Source organism: Delphinapterus leucas, chromosome 7 (genome assembly GCF_059928025.1).
Source record: "Delphinapterus leucas isolate spDelLeu-1000000601 "Yukka" chromosome 7, BTC_Dleu_Yukka2, whole genome shotgun sequence".
Lineage (NCBI taxonomy): Eukaryota > Metazoa > Chordata > Mammalia > Artiodactyla > Monodontidae > Delphinapterus > Delphinapterus leucas.
In genome coordinates, this window is record NC_143135.1 from 6,725,982 (window position 1) to 6,740,374 (window position 14,393).

General features: G+C 57.1%; 3 protein-coding genes across 6 annotated transcripts; 2 read left to right on the forward strand and 1 right to left on the reverse strand.

Moving 5' to 3' along the window:
• Positions 1 to 1,210: 1,210 nt before the first annotated feature.
• Positions 1,211 to 9,216, forward strand: FOSL1 (FOS like 1, AP-1 transcription factor subunit). 2 transcript variants are annotated; one of them, XM_022591420.3, is made up of 4 exons: positions 1,211 to 1,551; positions 3,367 to 3,564; positions 5,476 to 5,583; positions 6,034 to 9,216. In XM_022591420.3, exons 1-4 carry the CDS (start codon positions 1,462 to 1,464, stop codon positions 6,451 to 6,453), a joined length of 816 nt encoding a protein of 271 aa, XP_022447128.1. In that variant the 5' UTR covers positions 1,211 to 1,461; the 3' UTR covers positions 6,454 to 9,216. The 2 variants fall into 2 exon arrangements, with proteins under 2 accessions (XP_022447128.1, XP_089770629.1); XM_089914503.1 differs by lacking the exon at positions 1,211 to 1,551 and adding an exon at positions 1,699 to 2,653.
• CCDC85B (coiled-coil domain containing 85B) lies at positions 7,947 to 8,555 on the reverse strand. Its single transcript, XM_022591419.2, has one exon. The coding sequence runs from the start codon at positions 8,553 to 8,555 to the stop codon at positions 7,947 to 7,949; it is 609 nt and encodes a 202-aa protein (XP_022447127.1).
• A 1,360-nt stretch (positions 9,217 to 10,576) lies between the features above and the next one.
• On the forward strand, positions 10,577 to 14,319 carry FIBP (FGF1 intracellular binding protein). Of its 3 annotated transcripts, none has more exons than XM_022591431.3 (10): positions 10,584 to 10,776; positions 10,978 to 11,176; positions 11,378 to 11,504; positions 12,008 to 12,108; positions 12,613 to 12,767; positions 13,089 to 13,197; positions 13,275 to 13,338; positions 13,588 to 13,674; positions 13,762 to 13,859; positions 14,199 to 14,319. In XM_022591431.3, the coding sequence occupies exons 1-10, from the start codon at positions 10,692 to 10,694 to the stop codon at positions 14,266 to 14,268; spliced, it is 1,095 nt and encodes a 364-aa protein (XP_022447139.1). In that variant the 5' UTR covers positions 10,584 to 10,691; the 3' UTR covers positions 14,269 to 14,319. The 3 variants fall into 3 exon arrangements, 2 of the variants coding, with proteins under 2 accessions (XP_022447139.1, XP_022447140.1); XM_022591432.3 differs by having other exon boundaries at positions 10,588 to 10,776; positions 12,613 to 12,746; XR_002647101.3 differs by lacking the exon at positions 14,199 to 14,319 and having other exon boundaries at positions 10,577 to 10,776; positions 13,275 to 13,674; positions 13,762 to 13,798.
• Positions 14,320 to 14,393: the final 74 nt, after the last annotated feature.

A 14,393-nucleotide genomic window follows, 5' to 3' on the forward strand; every position in this document is an offset into this window, starting at 1 on the left:
ATTTTTTAAAAAGGAGGTACCAGTGGAAAGCAGGAGAGCCCAACTCTCCCTCTGTATAGTTGTGTGACACTGGCAGCTCCTTGTTCTCTCCAGGCCTCAGTTTCTTCATCTGTAGAATGGGAAGAGGCAAAGAAGAAGTTTCAGGGTGGTTCTCTCAGCACTGATATTGTGCATGTGTGAAAACATGTCGGTCTGTGAGGGCTTTGAAAACCCTTGCCTGAGCCCGGGTTTGGAGCTCCCACAGCCCTGATTTGGCAACCTGCTTCAGCCACTGGCTTAGTGATCTTAGGCACCTCATTTCAACATCTCTCAGCCTCAGTTTCCCCATCTGTAAAATGGGGATGATAACGACACCTACCTCCCATGGTTGTTGGTCTTTGGTTGTTGACATTTGGTCCTGGCCTCACATTCACACAGATCTTTGACATAATCCCCAAACGAGGGTGGTGACTATGCAGTCCTGGAAGAGCAGTTACAGTATTTAAAGAAGATGGCGTTTATCAGAGCACAGGACAACTGTGTCCCACCACAAGCTCTCACTGCTTATAGGGGCTCTGAATTAAAATTTGTTATAGCTCCTGAGATTATCCTGAGAGTAGTGCAATTATATTGCATTGCATTTGTGGGTAGTTCAACGCATTAATATGTCATTGTAAGCATTTAAAATATACACCATCTTGGTAACCCTGGTTTGTCATTTATTCACTTTTTAGTATACCTGAACCCTAAAACAATGCAAGTGAGTGGGCCTCACGCCAAGACTTGGATGGCAGTAGCACGATTCCTGGCATGAAATAATGGCAGTAGCACGGTCCCTGGCAGTAAATGATGATGATAGTTACATCAATCACATTTATAATCCGATTTACAGTTTCCAGACCCCTTTCACATTCTTCATTCCAACTTCCCACGCGTGGCAAGCTCGCTATGTGGTTATTTCGTCCCATTTTACGGATGCAAACACTGAGGCCAGACCAAGCAGTGAGAGGCTGCGGAGTCTGGCGGCGGAGGTCTAGGTCTGCGCTTGAGGCCTGGGCGGGGCTGGGTGGGGCGGGGCGCCCGGCTGCTCTCAGGTGCGTCTGTCCGCGGGGGAATCCTTCGCTCCACCTGGGCGCGGCGAGGAAATTGCACCATGTATGGACAGCTACGTCAGAGGGGGCGGACCCGCCGCTGTCTCTGGGGGCCGCCAAGTCCTCCCCTTTTGCCCAACAAAAGTCGGCTACTGGATCGTAGGAAGCGATGAAAAGTTCAGGGTGGACTGACAAAAGGCAGTGCGTCTGGAGAGGTGGAGCCCAGAATTGTCCAGAGCCGCAGCGATACGCCCGCTCTCCGCTCCCACCCCCAGTGGAAGTGGTTCAGCCCGAGGACTTCTCATTCATAAAAAGAAAAGACTCCGCTAGGAGCGAGTGAGTCAGAACCGAAGCCGCCGACGCGGACCCCACAAGGCAGCCAGCCCAGGGCATGTTCCGAGACTACGGGGAACCCGGGCCGAGCTCCGGGGCCGGTGGTGCGTACGGCGGCCCGGCGCAGCCCCCGGCGACAGGCCAGCAGGTGAGAGGAACCCGACGCCTGGGATCCCCAGGTGGACAGAGCCTGGGACTGTGCGGGCCGCTCCCGCACACTCGGGGACTGCGACTGGGAACAAGGAGCAGGGAATGGGTCTCGGAGCAGTGGCAGCGGATTATGCCCATTCTCCGCTAAGGGCACTTTCTCCCCCACACCCCAGCGGAACGGGCACGGCGGGCGGAGCAAACATCTGCGAACATCCCCTCTCGCGCTCGTACCCCTTCCCGTCTCTGTCTGCTATCTGTCCCTCCGTCTCCGTTACCTTCTTTCCTTCTTCCTGTTCACCGCTAATTTCTTTGTCCCATCTACGTCGGAAGGGGACCCCTTAGTCCGGGATTAGTCCTAGCCCCGACAGGATCAGAGAGGGTCTGATCCATCTCGGACTCACTTTCCGAGGTCCGGAGTCTGAGCCGCGGCCGCCGAGACGTCCCTACGCACGGGATCCACCGCCAGGCTAGCCCCGACAGACTGCGAATCCTCGGCAGTCTGTCTGTGATCATCCGTGTGCCTGACCGTTTGTTTGTCCCTCCCCACCCCGTCGCCAAGTCCTCATCCCCATCTCGGCGCAGTGGAGCCTGGTGGGCCCCGGGAGACTGGCCCTTGACCCTTTTACGGGTTGGGGCCGGTGGAAACCGCGAGGTGCCGGAAGTGCGCGAGGTCCTGCAGCGGCAACTCCCGCGCCCCCGACTCTCGGCACCGAACGGCGCCCGCTGAGGGTTGAGGGGGGACCCGGGAGGCTGCAGGTGCCCATTTCCTGTCGAGGGGCCGTGAGCACGTGTCGTTAGGGGAGGGAAGGAGCGGCGTCCGTTCCGCCGAGTCACGGCGGCGAGTCACGGTGGCTGACTCACCCGGAGCGCCCCTCCCTTCCTGGCTCGGAGCGTCCCGGGCCCGGACAACCTCGGGAGCGGGAGATGCCGCCGGCGGCACCTCGGCCCGGAACTGGGGTCACTGGGTCACTGGGCCCGCAGCGCTGAGCCGGGGACACTGCTGTCCAGACTTGCCTGGGCTTGAACCCAGTTCTCCTCCGGAACACTGAGCCCCCATCTCAACCCATTCCTCACGTTTCTGGCTGAAAGTATCATGACAGGTAATACCTGGAGCGCATACTGCGCAGCCTTGCATTGTGATGGGCAGTTTCCACCTCATTTACTTTACCTCACAGAATCCAAGACCCCACTGATTTTAAAACCCACCATTATTTTGTGCCACTAATTTTTTTTAAAAAGTGGCCAATTCAACTATGATTTCAGAGCTACTGAAGGGAACTTGTTAGCATCAGTGAAATGCTGTAATCCTCACCTATGACAATACTAAAAACAAGGAAACGGAGGCACATTGAAGTTAAATAATTCACCCTGACAGTCAGTAAATGGCTGAGCTAAGATTAGAACTGGGCTAGCTTGAACCCAGAGCAGTGGCTCTTGCCCACCATGGCCCCTGTGTGTTGGGCACCTGCCAGTTACCAGGCTCTGTCACACACACATTCTCTCACCTGATTCTCACAGTCACCCTCGAAGTTAGGGGCTGTCATTATCCTCTTTATGTAGATGGGACTCAGGCAGGGTGCAAAAGTAGGTAAGAAGAGCCTGGCTGCCTGGGTCCAAACCCCACTTCCCACTTATTGGCTGTGTGTCTAGGGACAACAGTTTTCCTGTCAGAAAATGAAGATACTGTTGTGCAAATTATATGAGTCAGTATTTGTAAAGTGGTTGGGACAGCACCTGGAATTCACACTTTATTACTGGAAGCCCCTCAATCCACAGAGACCTTATCCCTGGCCCTCCATGTCTTATCCCTCAGAAGTTCCACCTCGTGCCAAGCATCAACACTGTGAGTGGCAGCCAGGAGCTGCAGTGGATGGTTCAGCCTCACTTCCTGGGACCCAGCGGCTACCCCAGGCCTCTGGCCTACCCCCAGTACAGTCCCCCACAGCCCCGGCCAGGAGTCATCCGGGCCCTGGGCCAAACTCCAGCAGTGCATCGCCGGCCCTGTGAACAGGTAAGAAGCAGTGGCGTTTGCACGGGTTCTTGTGCCCACAGGGATGCTGAGGTGCAGAGCATAAGCTCTTGCCCAGAACGCAGGCTTAGAAGGGGCAGGGGGAGAACAGACCCATTGGTGACTACTGGCCAAGACAGAAAGTGATGAGACCCCCGGGGAGACCCAGAGGGCAAAGCAGTCACTTCTGGATCAAGGAAGGCTTCCTACAGGCCTAGAAGGACTTGAATAGAGAGAAAGATGAATGAAAAGACATTCCAGGAAGAGGGGATGGCAGGAGAAGGAACGGAGGTAGCAGTGAGAACATGTAAGGTGTATGTGTGGAAAGCTGTGTGGACAGTAGAGGGTCTCCAGCTGCTGACAGGTATGGAGAGGGCGGGCTTATGCTGTCTATGTTGCTGGGAAGAGAACAGAAAGAGGAGGGTTCCCTTCAGCTACTCTCTGAGGCTCTGTCTCTCTGTCTCATTTAATCCTCACGAAAACCCTCTTGGGAATGAACTCTGGTATTCCCCCCCATTTTACAGCCAAGGAAATGAAGGCACAGAGAGGCAGTCACTTGCCCAAGATCACACATGTAGTGAGTAATGAGACAGGTCTGTCCAATTCTGAAGTCAGATCTAAAGTCAGTCAAACCACTGTCTCACCAGGAGGTTAAGAGAAGGCTTGAAGCTTAGAGAGCTGGGAACTCTTACCTCCCAAACCAGGGCTCTTAGCAGCACACTGCTAATAAAGTCCGTGCCAAAATAAATGAATAAGAGCTAGAGGGTCTTTAGGGAGTGGTTCCGCTTTCCTCTCCCTGGGGCATTTTGGTATCTGAGACTGTAGTGGGTGAGGTCTGCACGTTAAGGAGCTGGCTCTGACAGCAGGGGAGAGGATGGGGAGGACGTCAGGATCCTAAGAAAGATGTGCCATCGGCCAGGGGTGACTTCCCCAGAAACAGAATGGCTGGCTTTTGTGACCAACTGGAAGGAGACCATGGTGTAAGCCCCAGAGGCAGGCTCCTGGACTTCCTTCAGCCATGATCCTGGGTACTCCTAGACTGAGGCTGTGAGCTGTGAGTGGGGTCCTTTCGGGGGAGGTGGTCTCCATCAGCTGCCCTCTTTCTCAACGTTAAATAGAGTGAGTGGATTTTAATTTCTGCTCTGGAACCACAAACAAGTTATTCGTCTTCTCTGGGCTTCAGTTCCTTACACGAAAAGTTGGGTTAAGAATCTGTATAAACAGATGTAGAGAACAAACGTATGGACACCAAGGGGGGAAAGCGGCGGGGTGGGGGGGCATGTGGGGTGGGATGAACTGGGAGACTGGGATTGACATATATACACTAATATGTATAAAATAGATAACTAATAAGAACCTGCTGCATAAAAAAATAAATAAAATAAAATTTAAATGATTAAAAGGAATCCGTGTAAAGCTCTTAGCTGGCACATAGTAGATTCCCGATGAACAACTACTTAGCAGCTCTCATTAGCCCCTCTTGGTGCTTACAGCCCCTGGGGAAGAGGAGACTCGGTTATCAAGAGACTGAAAAGAATGAGGGTCCTTTTAAAAAGAGTGGCCTGGTCCCAGAGGCTCAGGGGAGGAAAGGCCACTTATAGCTGCGGAATGAAAGAAAGCTTCCAGGAACGGCCGGGGTCGGGTGGGGAATCTTAGCTGAGCCTGGGAGAGAAGGAGGGTTAAGGTTTGTAGAAGGACGGGAAGGGCATTCCGAGAGGAATCATAGGAGGCAAAAGCTGGGTGCGAGGAGGAAATATGACTCATCCAAGCTTACTAAAGCGGGGAACCGGTCGGAGTGCAGAGGTCCCAAAACGCAGCCTGAGGGTGCCCCTGCGCTGCCATGCCCTCGGCCAGGCTCCTACCACTGGGCCAGCAGCACAGAGTCCACCTCACTGCTCTCTCTACCCTCCCCAGATCAGCCCCGAGGAGGAGGAACGCCGTCGAGTGAGGCGCGAGAGGAACAAGCTAGCCGCGGCCAAGTGCAGGAACCGGAGGAAAGAACTGACCGACTTCCTGCAGGCGGTGAGCACCGGCGAGTTCGGAGGGTGCCCAGGTCCCGGCCCGCCCAACCTCAGAAGGCCCCCAGTTCCCAAGAGCCCGCGGGGCCGCAGGGGGCGCCGGTATATGAAGTCCCCTGCCCCACCCCCGGCTCCCTGTCGGAGGCGCACTCCGACGAGGAAAATGTGATTAAAAATTAATTGCAGCGCGACTCTCTCTGAACAGAGAAGAGCTGAAGCTGGGACCGACAATGTCCTTCGAAGATGCCCCCCGAGCCTGATGGGAGTCGTGCCCATTTTCTCCCATCGACTCATGGGAGTTGTAGTCCAGACTTGCTGGAGACTCCCCACTCCCCCCCGCCCCCTCGCCACCACCACCCACTTTCCGCGCCCCAACCTTCCAATCACTACCATAGTGGGAGGCTCCGCGGTATTCAGCCCTCATCCTCCTGACTCCTCTCCTGATCGTCCACAGGAGACCGACAAACTGGAGGACGAGAAATCTGGGCTGCAGCGAGAGATTGAGGAGCTGCAGAAACAGAAGGAGCGCCTGGAGCTGGTGCTGGAAGCCCACCGCCCCATCTGCAAAATCCCGGAAGGGGCCAAGGAGAGCGAAACCAGCGGCACAGGCGGTACCAGTGGCACCAGCAGCCCACCAGCCCCCTCCCGCTCTGTGCCTTGTATCTCCCTTTCCCCAGGGCCTGTGCTTGAACCCGAAGCATTGCACACTCCCACGCTCATGACCACACCCTCCCTGACTCCTTTCACCCCCAGTCTGGTCTTCACCTACCCCAGCACACCGGAGCCCTGTGCCTCAGCCCACCGCAGGAGTAGCAGCAGCAGTGGGGACCCCTCTTCTGACCCCCTTGGCTCCCCAACCCTCCTGGCCTTATGAGGCACTCCATCCCCCACTCCCTGCGGGTGCTACCCTCACCAATATTTCCCTGCCCATTGGTCCAGCTGGCCTGGACCATATCTCATGTCCAACCCCAGCAGATTCTTCTCCATCCCTCCAGATGAGACTGGGCATATTTTGCTTCCTGGTAGTGCCTGCTTGGGGCTACCAAAGCTGCCCACTCTTTCTCTAGAGCTGGCCTCTCTAGCACAATTTGCACTAAGTCAGAGACAAAGTGGTTCCTGTTTGTTGGAGAAAATTCCGGGCAGCTCCCAAGGGACTTTGTAGGTTCTCAGAGGTCCTCTGGAGCCCTAAACCCCTGCAGATCACCCCTATAGTCATCATCGCCCTCTTCCCGTGATTCACCCAATCCTACCCCTGACAGGAGGTGATGCTCTACCCGCCGAGAACACTAACTCACCCAGCCCCACTGCCAGCAGCACCAGGTTATTGAACCAGGACACTCTGCCAGCCCCTCCTAAATGGAACAGCTCAGGAGGTGCCAGAGGTTTCTATGATGAGCTGACCTGCAGCCCCCAGCTCTGAGAAGACTTTAGCTCCAAGCCTCCACAGCGTGGGCAGCTGCTATTTATTTTCCTAAAGAGAGTATTTTTATACAAACCTGCCAAAATGGAATAAAAGGCTTGCAGCTCTAGCCTGCTCTCATTGGACCCAGAGGCTAAAGGGAGAAGATTTGGAGCCAGAAGCCCTAGGCTCCCATTTCAGCTCCACCAATTCACTACATGACCTTGGACAAATTCTTTGATATTTCTGGACCTTGATTTTCTTATCTGACAAGTGAGGCTACGTCTGTTCTGCCTAAGCTCCAGGACTGAGAGGAGGCACAGAAGTGCTATGAGGTGCCAAGCCAAGAGGATTACCATCCTCCTCCTGGTGGGGGCCCACAGTGCTCCCACAGGAGGGCACTGTTATGCCCCTTCCAGCCTCCCGGGAGGCGGCTGAGTGGGTTTCAGGCCCCCAACACCTGCTTCCTGCCCCATTGTCTTGGACAGGAAGGAGCCGGGAAGGGAGCTGGAGCCACTTCAGGGGCTGGATTACGGCCTGTCCTGGGGTCTGATGCGGGGAGCCAGTGGCTTACCACGGTCCCACATCCCGCCCCAGGATGCAAGTAATGGGGGAGTCAGACACCTTAGTTCTGCAGTCCCTCCAAATGGGAATGGTACCCAGTCTCAACGTCCCCGCCCTCGTCCCAACGCCGGCGAGTCCCAAACAGACGCTGCCCCAGCCATGGGCTCTGCTTCCGCCTCAGTTTATTAGCCTCCACCCAGCCCCCAGCAAGTCCCTCCGCTCCAGCCTCCAGTCCCCCTCCTGCCCCGCCAGCGAGCGCCTGGGGCCCTCCTCAGTGTTAGGGTTTCTAAGTCCATGCCAGCGGCCCCTCGAGCGCAGCGAGGGCGGCGTCCGGGTGCCGAGGTCCACCGCAATCTCCGCGCTGGAGGAGCAATCCGGGCGGGCGTCGGCGCGAAGCTGTGCCCTCAATCATCTGGGGAGCAGGCCAGGGGCAACTGATCGGGGCTGCCCACGCTGCCGGTACTGGAGCTTCCATCGCCCAGGTCACGGGGACCGCAGGGGGGCAAGGCCAGCTCGGGTGTCGGCCCAGCGCCAGAGCCCCCCGAGCCGCCGGTACCGCCGCGCGGGCCCCACTCCTCGCCCAGCGCCAGGCAGAGCTCCTTAAGGGCCAGGTTCTCCCGCAGCAGCTCCTCCTGGCGGCCTTCCAGCTCGGCCAGCTTCTGCCAACAACCGCCTAGATCCTCGCGCACGGCTCGGGATGCTTGGGTCCCGAAGAGCTGCCACTGGCGAGCGGCTCGCCGCCCGCGCTGGCGCTCCGAGTCCAGGAAGCAGCAGAGGTCGCGCAGCTCGCGGTTCTCGGCCTGTAGGCGCCGGTTGAGCTGCTTGAGCTCGCGGATCTCGCCCAGGTGACCCTGTAGCTGCCGATTCACCTCCTGCATGAGGCGGCCACGCTGCACCAGAGCCGCCAGACGCGCCGCCTCCTCCCGCCGCAGGCGCCGCACCAGCTCCTCCTTGCCCAGAGCCGCCATCTCTTCATCCGTCAGCTCCTCCAGGCCGCCCGTCTCGGCCTCCATGGCTGCTCAAGCCTCTGGAGCATCGCCTGCCCGCCGCCGCGGCCCAGGAGCCCCACGACGAGCTCCTCGCCGCTGGGGCTCAGGCACCCGCTCCGCGGACAGGCTGTGGTAGAGATATCTTAGGCTGCAGCAGCCGCGCGGGGGTGGGCACGCGGCGGGGCGCGCGCCGGGTCGGGACTGCATGGCGTCAAGGAAGAACAGCCAATCCGAGCCAGCTCCCTCGGAAGGGGGCGGTGCCTAGGAGCCGGGAGCAAGGCCCTTCCCCGCCCACTCTGGACCGCGGAGTCCCCGACTCTCGCGGACACTCGGTATCCCCGTCACCGACCTCCGCGGCAGTCAACAGCAAACTAGAAGCTTCGTGCCTTCCAATTCGAAACCTCCTCAAGCTCGAGCTCCCTCTGAGAACCAAGATTCGGGGGTCGGCCCCCGACTTTCCTGCCCACCCCCGGGCGAAATCCAGACGGATCGCCTTTCCTTCCTTCCTAGCTTTGCTCGAACTCAAGAGTCTCGGCTCACTGAGCATCGCTCCCAGTCCACGGAAACATAAGTCCAAACGTCCTGGCTCACCATCAGCCTATTCTCCCTCTCACGGACCGTGTCCTGCCCAGTGGGAGGGGCATACAAGGGATTCTTTTGTTCAATAAACTATTATTGTATGTAAGGCTTATAGAGAAACAAACTTGATCAATATCCTTATACTGTCCTTAAAGAGATCGTAATCTGGCAGAGGAGACGAGCTGCGTTAAACAAAAAGCAAATGGAAGAAGAGCACATTTTGAGGGACCGCCCCCTACCTGCAAAAGGTTTCCCAAAAGAGGTGATATCCGAGGGGCCCTGAAAGATGCATAGGACTTTGGCAAGTAAAGAGAGAGCTATTTCAAGGAGAGGGAATAGCATGATGAAAATCGCTGGGGTCTGAAAGAGGCTTGCTGCTTTGGAAACCGTGAGAGTAGCTTGTTTTTTGGGTTTTTTGTTTGTTTTGGAAAGGCAGGTGCTTAGAGAAAGTGGTAAGAGAGGAAGGGAGGTAACAAAGGTAATCAGAAGCCAGATTTTTAAGAGTTTTCAATACCAGGCTGGAGCATTTACACAGGCCAGTAAGAATTTAAGCAGGAGAGTAACATTTTTAAATATGTATTTTGTAAAAAAGGTTGTTTGGACGGCTTTGTGTGGGATGGACCACAGGGAGGGGATGTAGGCAGAGAGATTACTAAGAACACTGTGTCAATGGGCAAGGAGAGCGCAGGAGTGGGCTGGGACAGTGCCAGTGGGGGTGGAGAGGACAGAACAGATACTAGAAATATTCAGGAGGCAAATCGGCAGAACTGAATGTAGGGAGAGAGGAGTCTGGGAGAAAGCCCAGGTTTCTGGTATGAGAACCGCGTGGATGGTGGGGCTGTCACCAAGATAGGAACGCAGGAAAGAAACAGATTCGGGAGACCGACAGGTCTGTCTGGCTTTTGAAGGTCCTGTGGGGGACAGAGTGGAGTCACACATAGGTGGCCGTCTGGATGTGGACTTGCAGACAGAGCTCTAAGCTGCAGAATAAGAGAGGTCATTAGTGTGTGTGGGGGGGGGTTAAAACCATGGGAACAGGTGCCCCATGTTCAGGAGAGGGGCTCGTCTGCAGGATGGACTGAGGGGCTCCCACCCAGCAAGGGCCCTTGAGGTTGAGCCAGACACCTTTTTTTCAGAGAAAAGACTTAGGATAGAGCCCAGTGGAGCCCCTAAATTTAGGATACAGGTCAAAGTAGGGAGGCCCCGAAAAGGGCAGAGAAAAACCAGAAGGATGTGAGGGTAGAGGTTGCCGGGATAGGTCAAACTGGCCGGAGACCTTGACTTTGGACGCCCTCCCGCTAACCTGGCCGGGGTGAGGGTGGGGTGGGGTGGGGACTGAGAGCCTGAGATTCCCCCTCCCGCTGGGAGGAGGGAGGGGCTACTCCACTGCCTCCGCCTCCGCCTCTTTCCTCGCCGCTCCTGCCCCGACTCGCTGTGTCCCGGAAGTGGTCCTTTTCTGGCTCCGGGTGCCGGGAGCCGAACGCCTGTGCTCACGGAAGTGGCCCGGCGGCGGCGCGCCGGGCCCGGGCAGTGCTTGCTCCTGCTGGGGCGCTGCGGTAGCGCCCGGGTCCCGGCGTCGCCATGACCAGCGAGCTGGACATCTTCGTGGGGAACACGACCCTCATCGACGAGGACGTGTATCGCCTCTGGCTGGACGGTTATTCGGGTCTGTGGGGGACCGTCTGTGGGTGCCGGTTTGGCGGAGCTATTGTTTTGGATGGGAGAGCGGGCAGAGCCAGGAGTAGGCATCCTATAGGGCAGTGGGCAGAGGCCTGGGAGTACCGAATACATAGGGGTCGGGGCTGGAATCCCTGAAGGGCCTCTGGGGTCGGCGGGGCGGGGCCTGATGCTAGCGCTCTCTTCCTAGTGAGCGACGCGGTGGCCCTGAGGGTGCGCTCGGGAATCCTGGAGCAGACCGGCGCCACAGCAGCGGTGCTGCAGAGCGACACCATGGACCACTACCGTACTTTCCAAATGCTTGAGCGCCTGCTACACGCCCCGCCCAAGCTGCTGCACCAGCTCATCTTTCAGATCCCGCCCTCTCGACAGGCGCTGCTCATCGAGAGGTGCTCACCTGGCGGGATGGTGGGGACGCCAACCAGTCTGGCCATATGCCCATTTTGCAGGCTGAAAATGAGGCCCAGGGAGGGACGGGGCTTATCTAGGCCGGGAGAAAGTTGAGAGCAGAAGGGGCCAAACCCAGGTCCTGCCAGTTCTCCTTTCGCCTCCTTTATGGAAAGTCAGCAGTGTCCCCTGACTCCTCACAGGTACTATGCCTTTGACGAGGCCTTTGTGCGGGAGGTGCTGGGCAAGAAGCTGTCCAAGGGCACTAAGAAAGACCTGGATGACATCAGCACCAAAACAGGCATCACCCTCAAGAGCTGCCGGAGACAGGTGGACACCACACTCATCTGCAGCCCGCCCCTTCACACCGTCCCTCGGGTCGCTGCCCCCCTCCAGGCTCCTCCAGCACCTCGGTGGCAGTGGCTTCGTACCCACTCTGCTCTCTTTTTGGCCCTTGCAAGCCATCCCCTACTCTTCAGCCAGAGTGACCTCTCAGAAGCCCAGATCTGACCTTAGCTTTCCTGGGGCTTAGCCAGGAGGGTCAGTTTCAGCACAAATTAGTGAAGAACTGGAGAGCATGATTCTAAAATGGGGGTGAATTTATTGATAAGAGTGAGTAAACATGTATCCAAGGCAAGATGGCAGGAGCTGGTGAACACTTGTTGAATTGATAACAGGTATTAATAATTAATAGTTTGTTGAAGGAATAACAGATGCTCCATCAGTGTCTGTTGACTGGATAGGTGGGTAGGTGATAGAGGGACGTTCACTAAACAGCTTATTGGGTGAGCAACCTCTGACCAGTCCTCTCTCCTCCTCTAACTGCCCTGCAGTTTGACAACTTTAAGCGAGTCTTCAAGGTGGTGGAGGAAATGCGGGGCTCCCTGGTCGATAACATCCAGCAACACTTCCTCCTGTCCGACCGGCTGGCCAGGTGAGGGGCCAGGTGAGGGGCTAGATGAGGAGCCAGCTGCCTCCCCCTCCTGCACACTCCTTCCTTGCGCCCTGAGGCTGGTCCATGTTCCCCACACCAACCCGCTTGACCTCCTGGCTGGGCTGGGGGGATGGTTATCCCACTCCTGGTCTGTACTTTGGATCAGACTGGCCTGGGTTTGAATCCCAGCCCGGCCATTCACCAACTGGGCTGTTGTGAGGTGCCACATGGAAAGCCCATGATGGCACAGCCCCTGGGGCTTAGTACTCAGTGAATGGTAGCTGTTACCCTGTGGTCTTCCATTGTGTCCCTTAGGAGACCTGGGCTGAAACCTTCTCTTTCCCCAGATGAGGAGGCCCAGAGAAAAGTGACTTGAGACACATCACACAGTGAGTTAGGGTAGAGAGAGGCCAGAACTCGGATGCCCAGCCAGTGTTGCAGGGGGGAGCTGCTTGCTAAGAAGGAATTTCAAGCCCTGATGGGCCCACTCTCCCCTCCCTGCAGGGACTATGCAGCCATCGTCTTCTTTGCCAACAATCGTTTTGAGACAGGGAAGAAAAAACTGCAGTATCTGAGCTTTGGGGACTTTGCCTTCTGTGCTGAGCTCATGATCCAGAACTGGACCCTCGGAGCCGTCGGTGAGGCCCCCACCGACCCAGGTGCCTGGACACCTCCTCACCTTCTCAGGGCCTGGCTTCCCACCAGCGGTTTCTCCTGCAGGCCCCCGTTCCCAGCATCCTTTCTTCTTTAGGGCCCCTCCCCAGCCACTTCTGCTCCCAGTCCGGTGTTCCCACCCACACGTCTGCAGACAGAGGGCCCACGGCTTCCCTATGGCTTGGGGCCAGTCACTCCACGTCCCTCACACTCCACTTGCTCTTTTATCTCATGGGGCGCAATGAGGTGGTGGGGGAGGAAGGCTCGGGATGTCACAGGAGGGGTTTTTATCTCCCACCCCAACTCCCTTCATGGACCTCACTCAGACCCCCAGGCGGATGACATGGACATGGACTTAGACAAGGAGTTTCTCCAGGACTTGAAGGAGCTCAAGGTGCTTGTGGCTGACAAGGACCTTCTGGACCTGCACAAGAGGTGACCCTTGGGGTCTATGGGGCGGGGCCTGAAGTGGAAGCCCAGGCGACTCTGGGCTTGACCCTGTCTCCCTGCAGCCTGGTGTGCACTGCCCTCCGGGGAAAGCTCGGGGTCTTCTCTGAGATGGAAGCCAACTTCAAGGTCTGTGGCCCAATCCAGCCTCTGTCCCATTGGCATCGTCAGCCTCCAGAGCACTGTCCCCTCCGGGCAGCTCTGCTCATGCCTGAGATTGACCGGCAGGTGGCGCTGCTGCTCCCTCTGCCTGCCTGTGAAGGGGGAGCCAGCTCTTAAACAATGGGGAGTTATTTGATTGAGGGAGGTGGATAGATTTGGGCTCAGCCCCCAGCCTCTTGGGCAGAAGGCAGAACTCCCAGGCTCCCTGCCCCACAGAACCTGTCCCGGGGGCTGGTGAATGTGGCCGCCAAGCTGACCCACAATAAGGATGTCAGAGACCTGTTTGTGGACCTTGTGGAGAAGGTGAGCTGTCCTGCCCGCTGCCCTCTGATCCCCATCCTGGCCTGTCCCTGGGCTGTACCAGTGCTAGATGTTACCTCGGACCCACAGTTCGTGGAACCCTGCCGCTCCGACCACTGGCCGTTGAATGATGTGCGACTCTTCCTGAATCAGTATTCGGCATCGGTCCACTCCCTGGATGGCTTCCGGTGAGACACCCCAGGCTTCCTCACTCTGCCGGCCTCCTTCTGGGGCCTAGCCCTCCTGCAGACTCAGAGTTCCCTGTTCTGTCGCCCTGGAGGTGGAAGTCTGTGTTGACTAGAGTCTCAGCTCCACTTCTTGGAAGCTGTGACCCTGACTTTGGACAGGTTCCTTAACCTCTCCTTTCCTCAGTCCCCTCGTACATAAGCTGGGGGTGATAATAATGAGGATCATAGGAATATTGTGAGGATCAAACAAGTGAAGGTGTAGAGAGCACTTAGAGCAGTGTCATGACACGAGGGGGATACAGTAAACGTCAGCCGATCCCGTTACTGTTATCATTGCAGGCACCAGGCCCTCTGGGACCGCTACATGGGCACCCTCCGTGGCTGCCTCCTGCGTCTCTGTCATGACTGAGGCCCCTCCCCCTGCCCTGCCCACATTGACAATAAAGTTGCCGTGACTTCGGAGGAGGCTGTGAGTGGGCACAATTACGGGTCCGCGTGTGGGAGTGTGTGCAGGTTGCACGCGTGTGTCTCTGA